The 21,591-nt window shown below is 40.4% G+C and overlaps 1 protein-coding gene across 5 annotated transcripts in view; it reads left to right on the top strand.

Moving 5' to 3' along the window:
* The window catches only part of PLCE1 (phospholipase C epsilon 1), a 335,601-nt gene that overhangs the window by 242,440 nt on the left and 71,570 nt on the right, over positions 1 to 21,591 (top strand). For all 5 annotated transcript variants that reach the window (XM_077779680.1, XM_077779674.1, XM_077779665.1 and 2 more), the window contains exons 7-9: positions 1,820 to 2,025; positions 13,046 to 13,721; positions 20,543 to 20,725. In XM_077779680.1, coding sequence (XP_077635806.1) covers positions 1,820 to 2,025; positions 13,046 to 13,721; positions 20,543 to 20,725 — 1,065 coding nt within the window. The remainder of the gene's footprint in view (positions 1 to 1,819; positions 2,026 to 13,045; positions 13,722 to 20,542; positions 20,726 to 21,591) is intronic.

Raw genomic sequence — 21,591 nt, 5'->3', positions numbered from 1 at the left:
CCCTCTCCCCCACCCCCATCAGCCCTCAGTTTCTTCTCAGCATTCAAGAGTCTCTCATGGTTTGCCTCCCCCCCTTTCCCCAACTGTTTTTCCCCTTCTCCTCCCCCATGGTCCTCCATTAAGTTCCTCCTATTCCACCTATATGTGCAAACATATGGTATCTGTCCTTCTCTGCCTGACTTATTTCGCTCAGCATAACATCCTCAAGTTCCATCCTTGTTGCTACACGTGGCCAGATTTCATTCTTTCTCATTGCCATGTAGTATTCCATTGTATAGATAAACCACATCTTCTTGATCCATTCATCAGTTGATGGAAACTTAGGTTCTTTCCATGTATTGGCTATTGTTGAGAGTGTTGCTATGAACATTGGGGTACATGTGCCCCTATGCATCAGCACTGCTGTATCCCTCGGGTAAATTCCTAGCAGTGCTATTTCTGGGTCATAGGGGAGTTCTATTGTTAATTTTTTGAGGAAACTCCACACTGTTTTCCAGAGGGGCTGTACCAGTTTACATTCTGGGTGGGAATGATTCTAGACACAGAGGATAAGTCAAGTGAGAGGAGTAACTTTTCTGAATCAGGGAAAGAAAACATGGCGGGAGGTCAATGCTTCCTTGCTCTCCCTTTCTGTGGGAGGACCCTGGAGAAGCTGGTGTCACATGGAAAGACGACCACCAGGCTCTGATCACAGCTGCCCCAGCTCTCCCAAGCCTTTGGCTTCTCGTTCTTGATCCCTAGAGGGGAGAGGACTTGTGAGCTTTGACTCAGGGTATCAGGCATTGGAGAGAAGGGGCTTTGAGAAACTGGAAAATAAAGAAACCTCCCTAGATGGTGTTTAGAAATAAAAGAAGGGACTGAATTGGGGAGAACTTTACCAAGAATTTTGAGGAGTCCCATAGCTGACAGTTCCAAACCCAAATCTAGGGTCATTGTCACCATGGCAACAGCACCACTACTGACCTCTCACACATACACACACATACACACATGCACACTCACATACACCCCTCCTCGTGGCCTTGGGAAGACTCCTAAAACTTCAGCCTCTTCCGTGTCACCTGGGAACCAGGCATCACCTGGTATCAGGGAGACTTAAGAGCCCCTGGTAAGTACAGGCAACACTACCAGTTTGCATCTCTCTGGCTTATGCAGGAAGATAAACATGCAATAAATGGAGGAGAAAGCTCAACACAAGCCCTGCCAAGCTGCACCCACGCCAGCTCCCTTGGGTCTTAGATGCAGAGGATGCCACATCCAGTGACACAGCTGGGGTACTTACCTCTGATGGGAGAAAGTCCCTGATCATGAATACAGACTATAATAGTTTAAAACCTCCAGGAAGCCTCTGTGCTACCGTAGGATATATGGGTAATAAAGCAAACATCATCCTTTCTCCATGTTCTCCTTGGGCCCCAGGAATGCTATCTGGTTCTATAAAAGAATGGACTTCTGTCGTGGTTTTTCTCAGTTCTCTCCACCAGGAGGAAACAACCCTACCTTTCCTCTGCAAAGTGGGGCTAATCTTCTCCCTTGGGAGCCTTGAAATAATACTACTTTTTGTCTTGTAAATTTGAAATGGAGTGTTGATTCCTACAGGAACTAAAATTGTCTTAGTGGAAACAAGAGTGAGTTCCGATAGCTCATGTGGTGAAAGGAAAAAATGTTTTTCCTGGAGGCTTTCTTTTTCTTTCAATAAAAAATAGGCACAAGTGCCATTATTTACGGCTGCTGTGATTTTATTTCCTTCTCCAAGTAGGTTATTTAAGACACAGTACGTGAAGTTGCAGTAACAAACTCTTGGTACGTTTTCCTGTAGTTTGTAGCTGATTACAGTGGACAAGATAATTTCTTACAACGAGTGGGACCTAATGGCTTGAAGAATTCAGATAAGGAGTCCACAGTCAACAACATCTTTCAGATCATCAGGAGCTGCAGTCGAAGTCTGGAGGCCGAGGAGGAGGACAGCCCCATTGAGGGGAACAGCTCCAGGAAAAATTCCTTAAGGGATAAAGCCCGATGGCAGTAAGTTCTACAATGTCAAAAGAGGGATGCTCCTTTTTGTTTTCCTTTTCCTACCTAAGTTTGGTGTTAGGTAGATTCCTACCAAAACCCCACCACTTTTTCAGGAAGCCGTGCTTTATTTCCGACTCTGCCAATGCTGAATTAGAATCTTCCTTTCTAACTTGGCTGCTTTGTTCTAGATTCACCACTCGTAATTTAACTTCTTGCCACTTGTTATCTCCTTAAAAAGAATAAACTAGAACTATCCTGTCATTTCTGAAAATTTGACAAATTAAATTTCAGGATTAGAACCATGGTATTTTATTTTATTTATAGCTTCTATAAAAATAATTGTTATTAATCATGGGGTGGGGCACAGGTACAAACATTAATGTATTTTAAGTCAAATACAGTGATTTATTAGGGCTGGAGTGACACTCTGAAATCAGTAATTTTAGGAGATCCCCTAAGCCTCTGGGTGATTGTTAAGTCAGGTGGTTACTTCCAGGTGCCTGGGTGGCTCAGCTGGTTAAGCATCTGAATTTGGCTGAAGTTGTGATCTTGTGGTCTGTGGGTTTGAGCCCCATATTGGGCTCTGTGCTGACAACTCAGAGCCTGGAGCCTGCCTTGGATCCTCTGTCACTGTCTCTCTCACTCTCTGCCCCTCCCCCACTCATGTTCACTCTTGCTCTCTCAAGAATAAATGAACATTTTTTAAAAAGAGAGAGATCTCACTTCCAGAAAAATGGCTCTGCAAGGTGGCATCTGTAGCTTCAGAATTGTTCAGTTGTTCCAATTGCTCCTTTATCTACAGCCATTGCTGCCTACCTAGACTTGTACCCACAACCAAATGAAAAGTTCAGAAATCAGCGGTGTTGGGGCATATGTTGTGCCTCTTCAAGGCCATTTGTTCATGGGAAAGTCTAACTCAAATGGCAGACCCTGGTCCAGCTAGAGGAATCCTCTAGCACCATCTGAAACTATTAGGTCTATTGGCTTTGACATCTTTTCCATGAAATATTTTATCTGTAGTGAGTACTCATGAATCACACTTGCAGTTGTCTGAGAGTCCTTATGCACAATTGTGTGTATTTATAAGACATTGTAGTTTGTTTTGCAAAGCCTTTCCCGGTTGTCTTTGTGTGTGTGAGCCTACACTGGGAAGGGCAACAGTGTTTTTAGAAAATAATTTCTTTGAAATTGTAGTGCTAAGTCCTCAGAATCTGTTGTGAACATAGAAATGAATGCCTTGTGTCTGAATCTCTAATGCTGTTATGTTTTAATTTTTTTTATGTTTTATTTTTTATATTTGAGAGAGAGAGGGAGGCAGGGTGTGAGCAGGGGAGGAGCAGAAAGATGAAGACAGAATCAGAAGCAGGCTCCAGGCACTGAGCTGTTAGCACAGAGCCCGATGTGGGGCTCGAACTCATGAGCAGTGAGATCATGACCTGAGCCGAAGTCAGACACACCTAACCAACTAAGCCATCCAGGCGCCCCTCTAATGCTATTATGTTTTAAGGAGGTAAACCTATATTCCAGATTCCTCCAAAGGACTCAGGTGCTCAAATCTTACCACAGCTTTTGGGCCCTAAAGCTGAACTGTCTCACAAGTAGCTTCTACCAGTTGTTTTGGGTTGTTTGGTTTTTTTTAAGATTATCTCAAATCAAAGATTATTTGAAAGTTTTCTCACTAACTTGTCAACATTAGTAGCTATCTATAGAGAGAGAGAAGACCATTGATAAATAAACACATGTCTGCACAGGAAGCATCTCATACCGATTTAAGTCCTTAATCTATATCTACCTCTATCTGCCTATCTCTGTTTATAAGTATCTAGGTATAGGCTAACTTCCTTCCACAAAAGATTTTGTAGGTGCTTATAAGAATAAATATAAATAGGGGCACCTGGGTGGCTCAGTCGGTTAAGCATCTGACTCTTGATTTTGGTTCAGGTCATGAACCAAAATCATGGGACCAAGCCCCATGTTGGGCTCTGCGCTGGCAGCGAGGAGCCTGTTTGGGATTCTCTCTCTCTCTCTCTCTCTCTCTCTGTATCTCTCTCTCTCTCTCCCTGTATCTCTCTCTCTCTCTCTTTCTCTCTCTCTCTCTTTCCCCTCCTCCTCCCCTGCTCACATTCTCTCTTTCTCAAAACAAATAAACAGTAAAAGATGAATAAATATAAATAATTAATGATATTAAGGAGAAAGGGAAATAGGATAGGAAAAAGTAAAACATAATCAAGTGTATACTATCCAGTCCTTACAGTGATTACATTTTGTTCTGGGAATTCTTAGTGACCAAAGGAAAGAAACAGTCATGATCCATGATAAGTTTCATGGTATTTAAAAGAAAACTCAGACAGATCATTTAGAGAAGAAGCATGCCTTTTCCTTTGTTACACCCTACTAGAAGAGATACATCATCCCTGAATAGATAAAATAATGAATTTCATATGGCTTTTCTTTATAACAATCTTCTCTTGGGGCCATGTGAGGAGGGATAGGAGGTGTTACTTAAGGATGTCAACCTTTCTAAAGTACTTTTAGGAATGCTGCCTTTGATTTAGCCTTAGAGACTTAGCCTCTGAATTTCCCTTAACATTTTTTGGGTTTGTTTTTTGGGGTTTTTTTGGCCTGGAGTTTCTTCAAGTAATACATATCTTATTCATCCAACCACCTCACCTGAAATTTTTATTTCCAATTTTCTTCTTATTCTCTTATCCCCTTTCTAATCATTTTATCATCTACATCCTAGGAATGTTGCTTTTTTACTTCCCATTTTCTAGCCCTTACTGGTAAGCAGTCTTATAAGGGGAATAATCATAAAAATGCAAATATCCTGTGAAGCCACATTAAAATCATATTAAAAGCTATGTTGCTCAGTACCAGAAATAGTTTGTTTTACCCCAAGTGGCTGCTCCTCTGAAAAGAACCGCTGAACACAAGAAATGGGGGTGGGGATGTTTAATAGAATTTACTGAACCCAAATCAGCAAGCACTATTCCTGGGACCATCTGCCAGGACTTGGGAATCTATTCTTTAACCAGAGCCCCGTGTTATAATTTCCAGGACAGGGATGTGTGTGGCAAAGGGACTTCTAGGTCCCCGAACCCATGAGAACCATGCTTTGTTGTTGATTTGGCTGAAAAACAAAAACTCTATAAACCTTTAGCCCTGTTCCTGTGGCAGCCATCAACTCTGTGAAAATTACATCAAAGAAAGAAGGAACAATCTCATGGTCATTGCTTCTCCCAGCCTGCAGAGCTCTCTTATAATTTTTCTCAAATCTCCCAGCTACTCCTGCCAGAAAACCCATTTGAAGCATTCACAGAAACCCCAGGACAGTGATTATAAAAAGTTCAAGTCCTCAGCAGGAAAGGAATAGGGTTTAGAGAATCTCAAAATGTCAGTGGAATTTTAAGGTCAGTTCATCCAATTCCCCTGTACAGATGAAGAAGTGGTGCCCAGAGAGGTGAAGTTACCTGCCCATGTCACATCTATAGAGCTGGGGCATGAGCCTAACCATGCTTTCAGTACAAGACATGTTCTTCTATCCTGCAGTGTTCAAGGCATTTCTTGTCACTGAGGAGGGGCTAACCCTTCTTTTTATTTCTAGTTCCTATAGATTGGGAACATCTGAATTCTAAAAACACTCCAGTTATATTTCATACAACCTATAAAACTCATTAATAAAGACTTTTTGGGGCGCCTGAGTGGCTCAGTCGGTTGAGCATCCGACTCTTGATTTCAACTCAAGTCATGATCCCAGGATCATGGGATCAAGCCCTATATCAGGCTCCACGCTGAGTGTGGAGATTCTTAAGAATCTTTATCTCTCTCCCCTTCTGCCCTTCTCCCCTGCTTATGCTCTCTCTTTCTAAAATAAAAAAAATAAAATAAAATTTTAAAAAATAATGATTTTTTAAATTTACTAGCATTAAGAATACATAGTTTTGCCTGTGTGAGTATGTGTGTCATGGAGGCATAAGAGAAGCATGTGACACCATTGCAGGGAAATGGAAATTAAGGATATTAAGTAAAATGTGGGGTGCCTGGATGGCTCAGTTGGTTGGGTGTATGACTCTTGATTTTGGTTCAGGTCATGATCCCAGAGTCATGGGATTGAGCCCCACAGACTCCACGCTGAATGTGGAACCTGCTTAAGATTCTCTCTCTCCCCCTCTGCCTCTCCCTTTTTTGTGCATGTGCTCACTCATGCTCTCTCTCTCAAAAAAAAAAAAAACAAAATAAAAAAACTAAGATGTGTAAGAAGAGTGTGTAGTCCTATAGGAGCTACAAGTTCTTAATATTGTTGCCCCTCTTTAAGATGCTGCAGCTTAAGAAGAAACGTTTGTACATTTGAAGAAACTGGATATAAGTAGATAACAAGTTCAGACAGAACCTTCGAATGGAGGCTCTTGAGATGATTAAGAACTCAAATTTGGCAGTCACATTGCCAGCACTCTCCATTTATGTCACCTGGGTAGGTGACTTCATCCCACTAAGCCTTGGTTTGTCATCTGTAAAATGGGAATGGCCATAGTGCTTTATAAAGCTGTTGTAAGGGTTTTGTGAGATAAGCAGTTTTACACTGTAAATGCCACGTAGATGGGACTGTTGGAGTTAATAGCTGCCATCACACCCTTCCATGCCAAGCCAAGGTACCTGGGGGCCTGACACTAAGGTGTGGGCACTTGGCAGCAGTCGCCATTTTTGGACCACCCCTCAGTCACATTTCCCTTCCTTACTGGAGAGAGCTGAATTCTGCCCTCCTGCTCCAACAACCTCCTTGAGACTTGCCTGGAAGATTATCCAACCCACAGGGATAGAAAATAGGACAGCTGAGCAGAAGGAAGTACAGTATCTGAGAAACATAAACACGCACACTCAACATGCAGGCACAAAATAATAAAATGACAGGGAAACAGTTATTCTCCACAGAGAATGGTGCAAACCAGTCTCAAGTTTAATAAACACCCACCTCATAACATCCTTTACATACAACTGACTGCTTCAGCCCAGCCCAGCCCCTAACATAGTCTTCCCCACACCACCCCTGACTTTGCTGGGCATACCTGGAACTCTCTCTCTCTCTCTTCCTGTCTCCTCAGCCAGCACCCAAGACCAGCCCTACTTGTGTGACCTATAACAAAGAAAGCCATTTCCCACTGTCTGCATGACATTCCGTTGAAGCTAGTTTATCACTTGAATCCCAACCTGAAACTTGGACACCGTTTCCACAGTGAAGCAATGTTTGTTTGGGTGGTTACATTCTAGAATATTGACTGTGCAAATATAATCCGGACAATAATAATGTTAGCAATATTTAACATGCTATTATTTATTGAGAGCCTACTTTGAGCAAACACTGTCTTAAATATTTTACATATATCAAATTAGTAATCCTCATAATAGTTCCATTTTACTCAGGATCTCCTGGGGCCAGGATTTAACCTCAGGCAGGCTGGCTCCGAATCATGATGAATCATGGTCCTGTAATCATATTAACCTTATAGGAAGTAATGAATAGTTATTAAGAAAATACATAACTAGGTTGGGGCGCCAGGGTGGCTTCAGTTGGTTAAGCACCTGACTCCTGATTTCACTCAGGTTATGATCTCACTGTTGGCGGGATGGAGCCCCCACACCAGGTTCTGTGCTGAGCCTGTTTGGGATTCTCTTTCTCCCTCTCTCTCTTCCCCTTGCCTGTGCTTGCTTGCTCACTCTCTCTCTCTCTCAAAATAAATGAATAAACATTTTTTAAAATACCTAACCAAATTGACTAATAGCTCACTTGTCACCCCACATATAAAATTTTCATTAGGGAACATTAGAAAAATATTTATCTGTCAATTTATGGTTTCTAACTGACCGACGCTGTGGAACTTTTCCAGGGGGTTCAGATACACACTTTCCTTTTCTTTCACTCCACGGTCCTCTTCTTAGGGCATATGACCTAAGTTTGACAAAGTAATTTCTTTGCTGGTAAATCACATCTTTGATTTTTGATTATGTTATTTGGTCCCTAAACAGTCCTTTAAATGCCACTGTACTCCTCCTTGTAAACCCACAGAGACTTGTCTCCTGAGAGAATCTGTGCAGAACATTCACCATATGATCTAAGAGACAAAGCTACTAGTTTCCTTCTTGAGAACTTATTTCATTACCAAAACAATTGTCATTTTTATCTTAGGCATTAGTCCCAGGAAGAATCCTTTTCATTGGAATTGTTAGCACCTAGCATCAGTTCTTTTTGTGTTCAAAAATAGAAACTGATGCTAAGAAAGACAGTGTCTCTCTCTCCCAGTTTGCATGAGCAGCAGAAACAGTCTCCAGAAAAGCCTCACAATTTTTCTTTCCAGACACTGTTTTTTTTGTGGATTTTTAAAAATATTTATTTATTTTTGAGAGAGAGAGAGATAGAGTGTGACCCAGGGAGGGGCAGACAAAGAGGGAGACAGAATCCGAAGCGTTCTCTAGGCTCTGAGCTGTCAGCACAGAGCCCAATGCAGGGTTTGAACTCACGAACCGTGAAATCATGACCTGAGCTGAAGTTGGATATCTAACCAAACACCTCAGACACCGTTTTTAATAATACTTGTAGTTTTTCACTGGAAAATACTTGGTTTAGCTCAGAACTCAAATTAAATGGAATATGGGAAACACTATTTCTTTTGCTCAATTAAAATCAGAAGTTGTATGTCTAAATTAACATATATTGTACTTTATAGGTACAGACACAAATTGAATTCTTTCTGCTGTTAAAAAGCAAACAAACAAAAAAAAAACCCAAAACAAAACCCAGAAGTGTGACCTGGAGGATGTGGAAATGATCCCAGAGAAAGGAAATAAAAAAATAAAAGACCTTGCATGTGGCCCTAAAGAAAACCCCTCAAGAGCAATAGTTGGGCCAATTTAGTATAGGGAAAAGGAAGGTGGGGGAAGGAGAAGCTGGAAGAATGAAATCTTGGTCTTCCTATATTTAATTATAGCAGTGCACTTTACTGAGCCAGACATGGTGCTAAGTGCTTTGCAAGTATTATCTTATTTGAACTTCACTTGCTCTGTGAAATGAGCATTGTCATTTTGCCATTAACAGATAAGTAAAGTGAGGCTCAGAGAGGCTGAATGATTTGACTAGATCACAGAGCAAATAGGTAGCAGAGCTAAACATTAAACCCATGGGGACTATAGACCATATGTTCCTAGCTACCATGCTATATGTATGAAGCACGAACATAGTATTATAGAAGAGGATATACATAAGTATTGGTTTTCCATTGTTCCTCACTGCAATTGCAGAGGAATCAAGCTAAGCTAGACACAAAGGATTTGCTTTTTGTTTCTTTACTTTTTGTCATTAAATGTAACATGAAGAAAAGTACATAAGGGGTGCCCGGGTGGCTCAGTTGGTTAAACGTCCAACTTCGGCTCAGGTCATGATCTTGAAATTTGTGAGTTTGAGCCCCATATTGGGCTCTGTGTTGACAGCTTTGAGCCTGGAGCCTGCTTCAGATCCTGTGTCTCCCTCTCTCTCTGTCCCTCCCCTGCTCACACTGTCAATCTCTCTCTCTCTCTCTCTCTCTCTCTCTCTCTCTCTCTCCTCAAAAATAAACATTAAAAAAAATTTAAATGGTTACAGAGAGGGAGGGAGACAAACCATAAGAGACTCTTAAATACATAGAACAAACTGAGGGTTGATGGGGATGAGGGAGAGGGGAAAATAGGTGATGGGCATTGAGGAGGGGGACACTTGTTGGGATGAGCACTGGGTGTTGTATGTAAGTGATGAATCATGGGAATAAATATATCCCCAAAACTGTATACACTGTATATTAGCCAATGTGACAATAAATTATATTAAATAAATAAATATTTAAAATTTTTTAGTAAAAATATTTTTAAGTACATAAAATAGGATGTATTTGCACCTAGCACCCAGATCTTGATTTCTACTAACATTCTTCAATAAAAGAAAGCAAAATTCCTTGGAGAAATGGCTGATCTTAGAGCTCGGGCAGGATATACGAAAGGTGAGCCTGGGGCATTTTGTGGTATGGGAAAGTAAAGAAGTGCTAAAAACAAACAAACTACAATAAACATCAAAGGAATACAAGAGCCAAAGAAAACTTCCCATGGCCAAAGCTGTAACAGTTTGAGCTACAAAATGAAGTAGAATTAGATTATAAACCAAAATATTAAATAAATATTCATGAATCCATATACATAAATGATAAATAAACAGATGGGAAAGAAGAGACAAATCTCCCATGCAGAAGAATTCCAAATAACTTATATAGATACTCTGCCCTCAGGGAGGTAGAAAATAACTTTCTACCCCTTACATGTACTTGCGGACTTCTCAAATATAACAAATGTAATATGGCATTCTGAATAGAATCTTGGAAAAGAAAAAGGACATGGGGGTAAAGAAACTACAGAACTCTATACAGTATGGACTTTAATTAATAATAATGTATTACTTACTATTGGTTTATGATTTGTGTCAAACATACCATACCAGTAAGATGATACTAACAGGGAAAAAACTGAATGTGAGATCTACAGTTTTTGAAATTTCTTCATAAATCTAAAATTACTCTAAAGTTAAAATTAAAAAAAAAGCTAATGTATTTTGAGGATGCCTGGGTGGCTCAGTCCTTTGAGCATCCAGCTTCGGCTCGGGTCTTGATCTCAGGGTTTGTGAGTTTGAGGCCCGTATCAGGCACACAGTTGTTAGCATGAAGCCCTTTTTGGATCCTCTGTCCCCAACTCTCTCTGCACCTCCCCCACTCATTCTCTCTCTTTCTCTCTCTCAAAACAAAACAAAACAAAAATTAATGTATTTGGATAATCATCAAATCAATGCATACATAACTACTGCCCACAGTGAAACATTGCCAGCATCCAGAAACCGTGTGTTTCCCTTCTCAATTTTGCCACCACCTTTCCCCTAGACTAAAATTCACTACGACTTCCTGCTTTTCTTTATAATTATACCCCTCTTGTGCATTTCTAAATAACATAGTATAGTTTTGCCAGGTTTTGAAATTTACATTTAAACACAAGTAACCATACAGTATATATTCTTGTGTGTCTTGCTTAAGATACTTCCCTGTTGTTGCAATGCACTAGTTACTACCTGTTCATTTTCATTGCTGCCCAATTCATTACGCTGTATGAATACACCAAATTTTAATTTTACATTTTATTGTTCCTGGACATTTGGAGTGTTTCCAGTGTGAGTTATCTGAAAGGGATATTCTGATTATCAGATTTGTGAGATCTCTTGTAGATTTCTTTTCTTTTTTTAACAATATCTACTTATGGGAGGCAAGGAGGAAGACCCTGCCATTTGAAAGCAGGAGTGGGATCTTGCTCAGGGACCGGGATCTAGACCAAGAGTCCAGGAAGTCCAGTGCTGCTGCTCATGCCTTGCCAGGAGTCAGTATGCTGCCCAAATTCCTCAAGTCAGTGGGAACATTCCTTCCCAGAGATGTATGGGCCAGCTCTTTCTCAATTTTATCCACCACTTTGCAAGTGATGTCTATGGATCAAACAGCAGAAACCTCCATCTTTATTTTCTTTAAGATCTCTACTCTTTTTTTTTAAATTCTATTTATTTTGAGAGACAGAGAAAGTGTGAGCAGGGGAGGGGCAGGGAGAGAGGGAGATAGAGAGTCTCAAGCAGGCTCCATGCTGTCAGCACAGAGCCTGATGTGGGGCTCGATCCCGAGAACAATGAGATCATGACCTCAGCTGAAATCAAGAGTCAATCACTTAACCAACTGAGCCACCCAGGTGCCCAGAAACTTTGATCTTAATAACAATTCTTCATGCTTTGGAAAACAATGAGTTTCTCTTGGGCACATTCCTGCAAAGGTGGCCATAAATAAAGGAGGCAATAAGGTCTCCCTTGCCTTCCCCCCAGATCCTCCTGGTCCTAACAATCCAGATTCCCAGCTCTGGAAATACAACTTGCTAAATCTTCCAAGCAGACAAGTCCTTTGTGTGCAGATGTGTACATACTTGTGTGTGCATGCACACACACACACACACACACACACTAAAATCTAAGGTTGAGTCAAGAATGGTTCTTGTTCATTTAGCCACCATGGCTGTATTTTCCAACAAGTGTCTTTGAACTAGTGGTATTTTATTTTTTAACAGAGGCATTCCTCAGGCCAGCTTATTAAGTCTTGTTCTGCCTATTTTAGCCCCATTGTGTTCAGGTCACTACTTTTGGTTCTGATCAAGTAGAAGGCAGTCAAAGTTAGTGATGCAGGTCCCAGGCATGAGTCAGGGCAGAATCCATGCTTTGGGTCAGCCTCTTCTGAACTGGATGACCTGGAGGGAGTTATTTTACCCCTCTGAACCTCAGTTTCCTCATAGGTTAAAAAAAAAAAAAAGGAAGAGAAAAAAACCTTACTTCACAAGTAGGTCAAATTAAGTACAAAAATGTATGTAACAGTGCACCTGGGTAACTCAGTCAGTTGAGCGTCTGACTTGATTTCAGCTCAGGCCATGTTTCCAGCCAGGGTCATGGGATTAAGTCCTACATCAAGTTCCACACTGATCGTGGAGACTGCTTAAGATTCTTTCTCTCTCTCTCTCCCTCTCCCTCTTCCTCTCCCCTTCACCCCATCTCCTCTCTGTCTTAAAAAAAATATGTAACGCATTTAACAGTTCCTGACACAAAAGGGGAAACTAATACATAATGAAGATTATTGTTGATATTAAAAATACAAGAACTTATCTACTAGTTCCTTTCCTTATGCCTACAGTCAGATATATTACTAAATACATAGTTTTAGAATGCAGCTATAGAAAATATACTCTGACCTTCAGCATTCTATGTTTCCTATGCTAATTTGGACTTCTAGTGGGGTGAAAAATGATGNGTGGAAACTAATTTGACAATAAACTATTAAAAAAAAAAGAAAGAAAGAAAAGAAAAATGATGTCCAGTGTCAGTGAAAGGCTTTGTGTTGTTCTCACTTCTGATTACAAGACAGATCAAACTTGTATCTTTTTCCATTAGGTTTATCATTGGAGACCTGTTGGATTCTGAAAATGACATCTTTGAGAAATCCAAAGAATGGGATGCTCATGCATCAGAAGAGCCACAGAAGGCCTTTGACCATGGGACAGAGCTAATCCCATGGTATGTGCTGTCCATCCGAGCTGATGTGCACCAGTTCCTGCTGCAGGGGGCCACTGTCATCCACTATGATCAGGACACACACCTCTCTGCCCGCTGCTTCCTCCAGCTTCAGCCTGACAATAGCACCTTGACCTGGATAAAGCCCACCACTGCCTCCCCAGCCAGTGCTAAAGCAAAACTTGGTGTGCTTAGTAACACGTCTGAACCTGGCAAATTCCCATTACTGGGCAATGCTGGACTAAGTGGCCTGGCTGAGGGGGTCTTGGATCTGTTCTCAGCAAAAGCTGTGTACATGGGACACCCTAGCATCGATATACACACTGTGTGTGTTCAGAACAAACTGGGTAGCATGTTTCTCTCAGAGACTGGCGTGACACTGCTCTATGGACTCCAGACCACGGACAATAGACTATTGCACTTCGTGGCACCTAAGCACACAGCTAAGATGCTCTTCAGTGGATTGCTGGAGCTCACAAGAGCCGTGAGGAAGATGAGGAAGTTCCCTGATCAGAGACAGCAGTGGCTGCGGAAACAGTATGTCAGCCTCTATCAGGTAGGGGCGTACGCAGCTTTCCGTCTCTCCTCACTACCCTAATTCTCAAGATATTAATCTTGCAAAGCCACACTTGCACCGCCAGGGTTCATTCTCACACTCTGTCACTTACTACCTCAGTGATACAGGGCACCTTTGACTTTACCTTTCTGTGCCTCAGTTTCTTACCTATAAAATGGGAATGATAACAATACCCATTGTTAGAGTGGCTGTGTGGTTTAACTGAGTTAATATGTGTCAAGTCGTAATGCCAGTTCCTGTGTATAAAGAATAGTGTCTGGCTCATTGTAGGTCCGGTTATCATTTTGTATGAAAACAGCAACTACGGTCATTGTACTTCTCACATCAGAAAGAAACCAGTTAATATAAGCGTTTTCACTTACTTAGAGTTTTCATTGAAAGCATTATAGTGTGATGCTTTTGTTATTAATTATGAACAAGCTGATACATTGGAAACCTTCACTTTGAAAATTGAAACCCTGCTCCATCACCTAATACGCTAGGTGACTCTCAGAGCATTAATTCTCTGTGTATTGCTGCCTCACTGTAGAACCTCTAAGGTTCAAAGAAGTTCTTCCTCAACAGGTTTATACTGGCACAGCCCTGAGGAGGCAGCTTCTCACAGTCAGCTGCTTAAAGTGAGTGTGTTTCTCACTAACCCTAAAATTATCAGGTACTTCAACACTACAGCCAAAGGTTGTGGCAGAGCAGGGCTGAGGTGAGAGAAGAGACTCCAGAAGGACCAGAATAGGATGCTTGTGGACGAGGGAGGGCAGATTGCTTGGGAAAACCCCTCCGCAAGGAGACACTGTTGATGGCATTTCCAAATGAATTGTATCAAAGCATTCAGCTTCTCTTTGTTATGCTTTTCCATCCTTTTTGGCAAAAAAATTATCTAGTGTCGCAGAACAAATAGAACTATGGCTGAAATTACTCACATGACTGATATCATGTACTTTTCACAGTCCTGACATGTTTCTGACAAGTAGAGACATTTTCCCCCTGGGCTGCTGGTAGAGACAACAAATATATGTGTGTGTGTGTGTGTATCTATATAATGCCCCCTCTTTCCCCTTTCCCCACATTCATGCAATACTGATGAGTGGAGACCATATCCTGAATAACTGATTGATTAATTGATTAATAAGCATATAGGCTTCAGTTAACTCATCTTATAAGCTGGTTAAGTTAACTCATTTTAAAATGGAAACCAAGATATCTGCTTCCTGTCCACTCGGCAGGGAGAGTCCAGTGCAGTCAGCTGCTTAGAGAAAAGGTCTTCAGGAGCTATTGTAAATGTTGATTTTTTAAATTTTTTAAGTGTTTATTTATTTTTGAGAGAGAGAGAGAGAGCAAGTGGGGGAAGGACAGAGAGAAAGGGAGACACAGAATCTGAAACAAGCTCCAGGCTCTGAGCTGTCAGCACAAAGCCAGACACAGGACTTAAACTCATGAGCTGTGAGATCATGACCTGAGCCAAATTTGGACACTCAACCAACTGAGCCACCCAGGCACCCCTAAATGTTAATTTTTAATTATAATCATTCCTCATCTTTCCAGAATCATGCAAATCCATTCAACCTGGACACAAACCAAAGTCTCTGAGCTCAGTTACAGTCACTGTCACAAAGCAGCTGATGATGTGGTTTACTTGCTTCATTTGTTTCCTTTCCGATCCTATAGCATTAAGTAGCTGAATGACCAGCTAAGGTGTACTTGGTCTCCCATTCACCCTGGCGGCCTTCAGTTTTTGCTGAAGGAGGCACCAGCTGAGACCAGAAACAGCAGAAGAGGTAAGAGGCACGGCTGGAGCAGAGACAGAGGAAGTGACCAGGAGCCAACTCAGCCCTTCCCAGTTGCACACATAACTACACCCCTCCCTTCTCCCCCAGCCCCCACCCCTCCACCACTGCACGGAAACAAGCCGTTACAGTGTAACAGCAAAACAGCTCCATATATTTCAGTCTCTTCTGAAAACAGGCTATAGTCTTTGTACAGGCGACTGTCTTCCTCAAAACATTGTTCTGCATGAGCTGCCCAGAAAGATAAGGCAACATTTCTCAGAAAGAGACACTCAGGATTTTTTTTTAAGTGGAAAAAAAAAAGTCAGTGACTGATTATTTTCCCATCTTGTAGACCAGTTCCTAAATTGTCTCAGAGAACATCAAAAAGATCCAATTTGGTACTTTAAGAACAAAAGGTCAAATAGGCATCATGTTAAATGTCCCTCTTGGTGATTTATAATACCTCATAGCACACTTAAGGCTCTTGAGAAGTCCTAAGGTACAAAAGAAACGAGTTTAAAGGTACCTATAAGTTAAAGAAATTTATGAACAGTCTTGGGTTCTTCCAAACTTCTATTAACAGCCCTGTAAGAGTATTTCTTTCTCCCCAGTTTGGAAAGGGCTTATATAGAAAATAATCTTTCTGACATCAGAGTCTTCTTGTGTGATAAATGTATGTGAAGCTGCTTTCAAATAGAAGTATTTTAGTACTAGTAAATGCATTTGATCAAATGGAAATAGTAACAAGAGATAAAGCAAAAAAAAAAAAAAAAAAAAAAAAAAAAAAAAAAAAACAACCCAAGAAGAAATAGTAACGTTTATAATACAGCCTAGAAATACAGGAAAATTAAAGAAAGTAAGCTTCAGAGATTTGATGTTAGGTGTAAGAGAACTCTGGTGTTATGGGTTTGGCCTGAGGTTATGCAGGCAGAGCTGAGAACCCATAATCTTGGGTTTTTGGAAAGATCTCTGGGAAGCTGAGAAAGTAAAAACAGGGTTATCAGGTACAGTTTGGTTGTAAGCAACAGAAACAGATTCTGGCTATCTTCTGTGGGGGTGGGGGGTAGGATTTATCAAAGGATTAGATTAGTTTAACAGTACTTAAAATATCATATACAAAGATAATGAAAAGAGGTAAAAGTGCATGAATAATTTTTAAGGAATCAGCCTCCTAATCCTAATATCCACACGAACTTCCTTTATTTTCCTATATTCCTAAGGCTTCATTACAAGTATCACTATTTCTTGTCTTTTGCTTTACCTCCTGTTAAGATTTCCATTAGATCAATTTACATTTACTAGTATTAGAATACTTGTACTTGAAAGTAACTATTTTCTAAAACTGAGAATGTATCTTCAGTAACAATAGCTCTTCTTCCAAATTAAAAAGAGAAGCTACATCCTTTATCCATCCCAATCAAGTTTGTTGTTTTGTATGAAATAAAAGAGTCAAACTATATTTTAGTTCCCAGAAACTAAAAGTCTCCTTTTAGTTTAAAAGTCTCCTATAGCTTAAAACTGTATTTTAGTTCCCAGAAAGTCTGCTTTAAAGATTAAACAAAGGCATCTGCCTTTTCCAGACCTAAAATATTTCTGTTAAGAGTAAAATTTGACCCATGTTAGGATGTTCTGAATTTAGAAATACCAAAGCATTAGAGGCTGATTCTTTAATATATATATGGTATGGGTCTATTAAATTTTTTTACTAAAGATTTTCTTTTTTTAGGGCAGTGTTTATAACTGTAAATTAAGTTTACAATAAAATTGAGAGGAATGTACAGAGATTTCCCATAAATCTCCTGCCCCCCATGTCCCATTGCCAGCATCACTCACCAGAATGGTACATTTTTTTTTATAAAAGATGAATCCACATTGATATAATCACCCAAAAGCCACAGTTTACCTTAGAGTTCATTGTATAGGTTTGTACAAATATATAATGGCATATATTCATTCATTATAATGTCACATGGAGCATTTTAACTACCGTAAGTATTCTCTGTGCTCTGACTATTCACCTCTTCCTCCCACCCTACCTCACCCTCCCCCCTGCCCCTACAACCACCTTTCGTTTTATTGTCTCCATAGTTTTGCCTTTCCAGAATGTCATATAGTTGGAAACATACAATATGTAGCCTTCTCAAATTAGCTTCTTTCAACTTAGTAATATGCATTTAAGATTCTTGCATGTCAGGGCTCCTGGGTGGCTCAGTCAGTTAAGCATCCGACTCTTGATTTCTGCTCAGGTCATGATCTCACAGTTTTCTGTGAGATCCCCACATCAAGTTTGAGCCCCACATCAAGCTCTGCACTGACCCTGCAAAGCCTGCTTGGGATTCTCTCTCTCTCTCTCTCTCAAAATAAACTCCCCTGCTATCACTTTCTCTGTCTCTCTGAAAATAAACTTTTAAAAAATTATTATAAAAAAGATTCTTGCATGTCTTCCCATGGCTTGATAGGTCACTTCTTTTAACTACTGAATAATACTCCATTGTGTAGATGTACCACACTTTATTTATTCATTTACTACTGAAGGACATCTTAGTTGCTTCCAAGTTGTGGCATTATGAATAAAGCTGCTGTAAATATTCATGTTCAGGTTTTTGTGTGGACTTCTCGACTATTTGGGTAAATACCAAGGAACGTGATTGCTTGATCATATGGTAAGAGAATGTTTACTTTTGTAAGAAACGGCTGCACTGCCTTCCAAAGTGGCTGTACCATGTTGCATTCCCACTAGAATGAATTCTTGTTCATGTTATTCCACATCCCCACCAGCATTTGGTGTGGTCAGTGTTCTGGATTTTGGCCAGGTGTATAGCGGTGTCTCATTTTAATTTGCAGTTTTCTGATAATACATGATGTGGAACATCTTTTCATGTGTTTATTTGCCATCTATATCTCTTCTTTGGTGAGGTGTCTGTTCAGGTCTTTGGACCATTTTTTCATTGGGTTCTTTGTTTTCTTATTGTTGAGTTTTAAGTTTTCATGGTGTATTTTGGATAGCCATTTTTTAAAATTTATTTATTTATTTTGAGACCGAGAGAGAGCACAAGTGGGGAGGAGCAGAGAAAGAGGAAGAGAGAGAGAATCTCAAGCAGGCTCCACAGTGTCAGCCCAGAGCCCGATGTGGGGCTCAGGCCCAGAAACCATGAGATCATGACCTGAACCAAAGTCAAGAGTTGGATGCTTAACCTAACCTACTGAGCCACCCAAGCACCCCTGGATAACCATTTTTTATCAGATATTTCTTTTGTAAACATTTTCTCCCAATCTATGGCTTGTCTTCTAATTCTCTTGACAATGTCTTTCCCAGAGCAGAAGCTTTAAATTTTAGGAAGGAGTCTATTAAATTTTTAAAGATGCATTAGTTAAAACCCATAGATAAAATGTTCATGAAATTTCCACAAAGGATTAGGTAGTTAATTCAATAATTTAGGTAAAATTTATTTATGAAATTGTGTCACAAAATGTTTATTCCACTTTGAAGTTAATTGTAGTGACTTGTTTGCAGGACCGATCTTGAGCAGGCCTGCAACAGGAAGGAATGATCTCCAACCATTTTCATTCTCAGTATCACTGTATTCAAGATTCATTTTCCAGGGAGGAAGATCTTGATTGGCTTATTTGAATCTTATGCCAACCATTGGTCAAGGGAGGATGTTTCACCTTTTGATAGAATCAAGACTGTATCCAGGGGGATAAGGTAAAACTGGGGTATGGTCAGAGAAAAGAGAAATGATCAATGGGCAAACATAAATCTCAGATATCCACCATGAGAGATCACCAAAAGGTATCCCCCATTAAGCATCCAAGTTACTCAGCATCCTGGGATCCTTAACAGGATGCAGGAAATGGGAGGTCATGACTCAGGTCATAAAGTCAAATAGTTAATTGAAGAAGCAAATAGTTAGGCTGAAGAAGCAAGCAAACACACAAAGACTTTATTATTTACATAGTGTCTACAACAAAGCAAAACCTATTCACAAGCACTTCTTTGGAATTGCAAAGGAGGGCTGGCCTTAAAAGTTTGTAGAAAGAAAAAAAAACAGTAAATGGAAGTTAATTCTGAAATGTCCATTTTATACAACCTGTGAAATGTCGTCTATCTTGTCTTTAATTCACATGTGACTTTTTGTAGTTGTATTAACTGCCCTTCCCAACTTACAGAGAGATTGACCATTATTTAATTAATTAATCTCTGTTGCTACTCAGCTCATGTTACATAGAGTTATCTTATGAGAAAGAGCTATTGTAAAGCATTACAAGCCCCTTAAGTATCTTTTCACTGCTCACAGCATCATAATATGCATGGTGTTGAGTCCCCTGGGCTCTCTGTTCTTGGCTATCAGTCACTCAAGAGGACAGCAGCCCAAGTATTTTAGTTATTTATTGATATTTATTTTACTGAAGTATTAATTGATACACTGTTGCAATCCTTTCAAGTGCACCAACTATTAGTTAACTATTAGTTAATAATATAACTAATTAATAATATAGTTTCTCTGTGGTTATCTCCCCGGAGCCCTCCAAAGTAAATTTCACATATGCATATACTCTATATCTCAAATTAGACTGTCCCAAGCATCAAACTAGGGAAAAAAAAAACCTAGAATGATGCAATACAAATAGAACTTGGTTTTATCTAAGTAGATTCACACACAGACAAACACACACACCCCTTAAGTCCTCCAGAGCCCTAATATGCAAAGTGCATCTTCATGAATGTTCCTACAGTGGTAATTTTGGAATGTAACCTCTGAAACTGTGAAGGAAAAATTTTTTTAATCCCACTTGGACACGGCCCCCTTGAAGCACATCACTTACTGGAACTCAGCAGGTATGTGACCAGGACAACAGAGGATATGATGAAACTCCCAACAGAGAGTCCTGACGGCCACTTGGGTGGCCAGATCACTCATCTTCAGTAACTGCCTGTGCTCCTCCACCTCTGGGACTTTACTAGAAGCCTTTCATATATTTACTCCCCCATTGTTTGCTGTTCCCTCATGTGTTCAGAATGTGATTCTTTTACAGGAAGATGGACGGTATGAAGGCCCAACTTTGGCTCACGCCGTGGAGTTGTTTGGTGGCAGGCGATGGAGTACACGAAACCCCAGCCCTGGGACATCAGCAAAGAGTACCGAAAAGCCCAATGTGCAGAGAAACAACACCTTGGGCATAAGCACTACCAAGAAAAAGAAGAAAATCCTTATAAGGGTAGAGTGTTACTTGTTTATTAAGCACCAAACCCAGTCATCCAGGACCATTTATGGTCTACATCACCAGAAACTACCTTAGGACATTTGGGTTGGGGACAAGATGAAACAAATGGAATACCGGGGCTTACCAAGCATCTCCTGGTGCCAGGCCCAGTGTTAGTAATTGAGTCAACACCAGGAAAAAGTGATGGGCCACAAACAATGAGTATTCAATAAGAGTCATTATCAAGCTATCTACAAAGTGCTCTGGGAGGAGAAAGGAAGATCTAGGGCTAGGAGGCAGGCAGAAGAGGCTTCATAGGCAAGGGGACAGATGGGTCTTGAAGGGTGTATAGGATTTATTAGACAGACAACACAGGGGAAAGCATTTCTGGCAGAGGAGGCAGCAGGGAGGCATGAAAGATTTGGCTTGTTCAGGGAAGCACATGTAGTTCTGGGTTCCTGCTCCAAGCTGGAACACATGCTCTGTTGTGGGTAAGCAAAGGCTAAAGAGGCCAGGGATCAGGTTATGAAGGTCTTAGAGGGCCAAAATGCTAAATGTAGAACCTAACTTAAAATATATTATCAGGATAAGCAACCTGAATGTCCATCCACGAATGAAAGATAATGAAAAGGTGATGTATACATATAATGGAATATAGTGTTCAGGTTTTTAAACAAGAAGAAAATCCTGTCATACTACAATGTGGGTGAACCTTGAGGATATTATTCTAAGTGAAATAAGCCAGTCACAGAAGGACAAATGCTGCATGATTCCACTTCTATGAGGTAACTAGAGTGGTCAAACTCTTAGAAACAAAGTAGGAAGGTGGTTGCCAGGGGCTGGGGCAGGGGCTGGGGGTAGAGGGGGAGGTGTTTTTGATT

This window comes from Crocuta crocuta, unplaced genomic scaffold, assembly GCF_008692635.1.
Source record: "Crocuta crocuta isolate KB4526 unplaced genomic scaffold, BGI_CrCroc_1.0 scaffold170, whole genome shotgun sequence".
NCBI lineage: Eukaryota > Metazoa > Chordata > Mammalia > Carnivora > Hyaenidae > Crocuta > Crocuta crocuta.
Note: the sequence above shows the minus strand (reverse complement) of the source record. Positions and strands in the feature narration are given on the sequence as shown.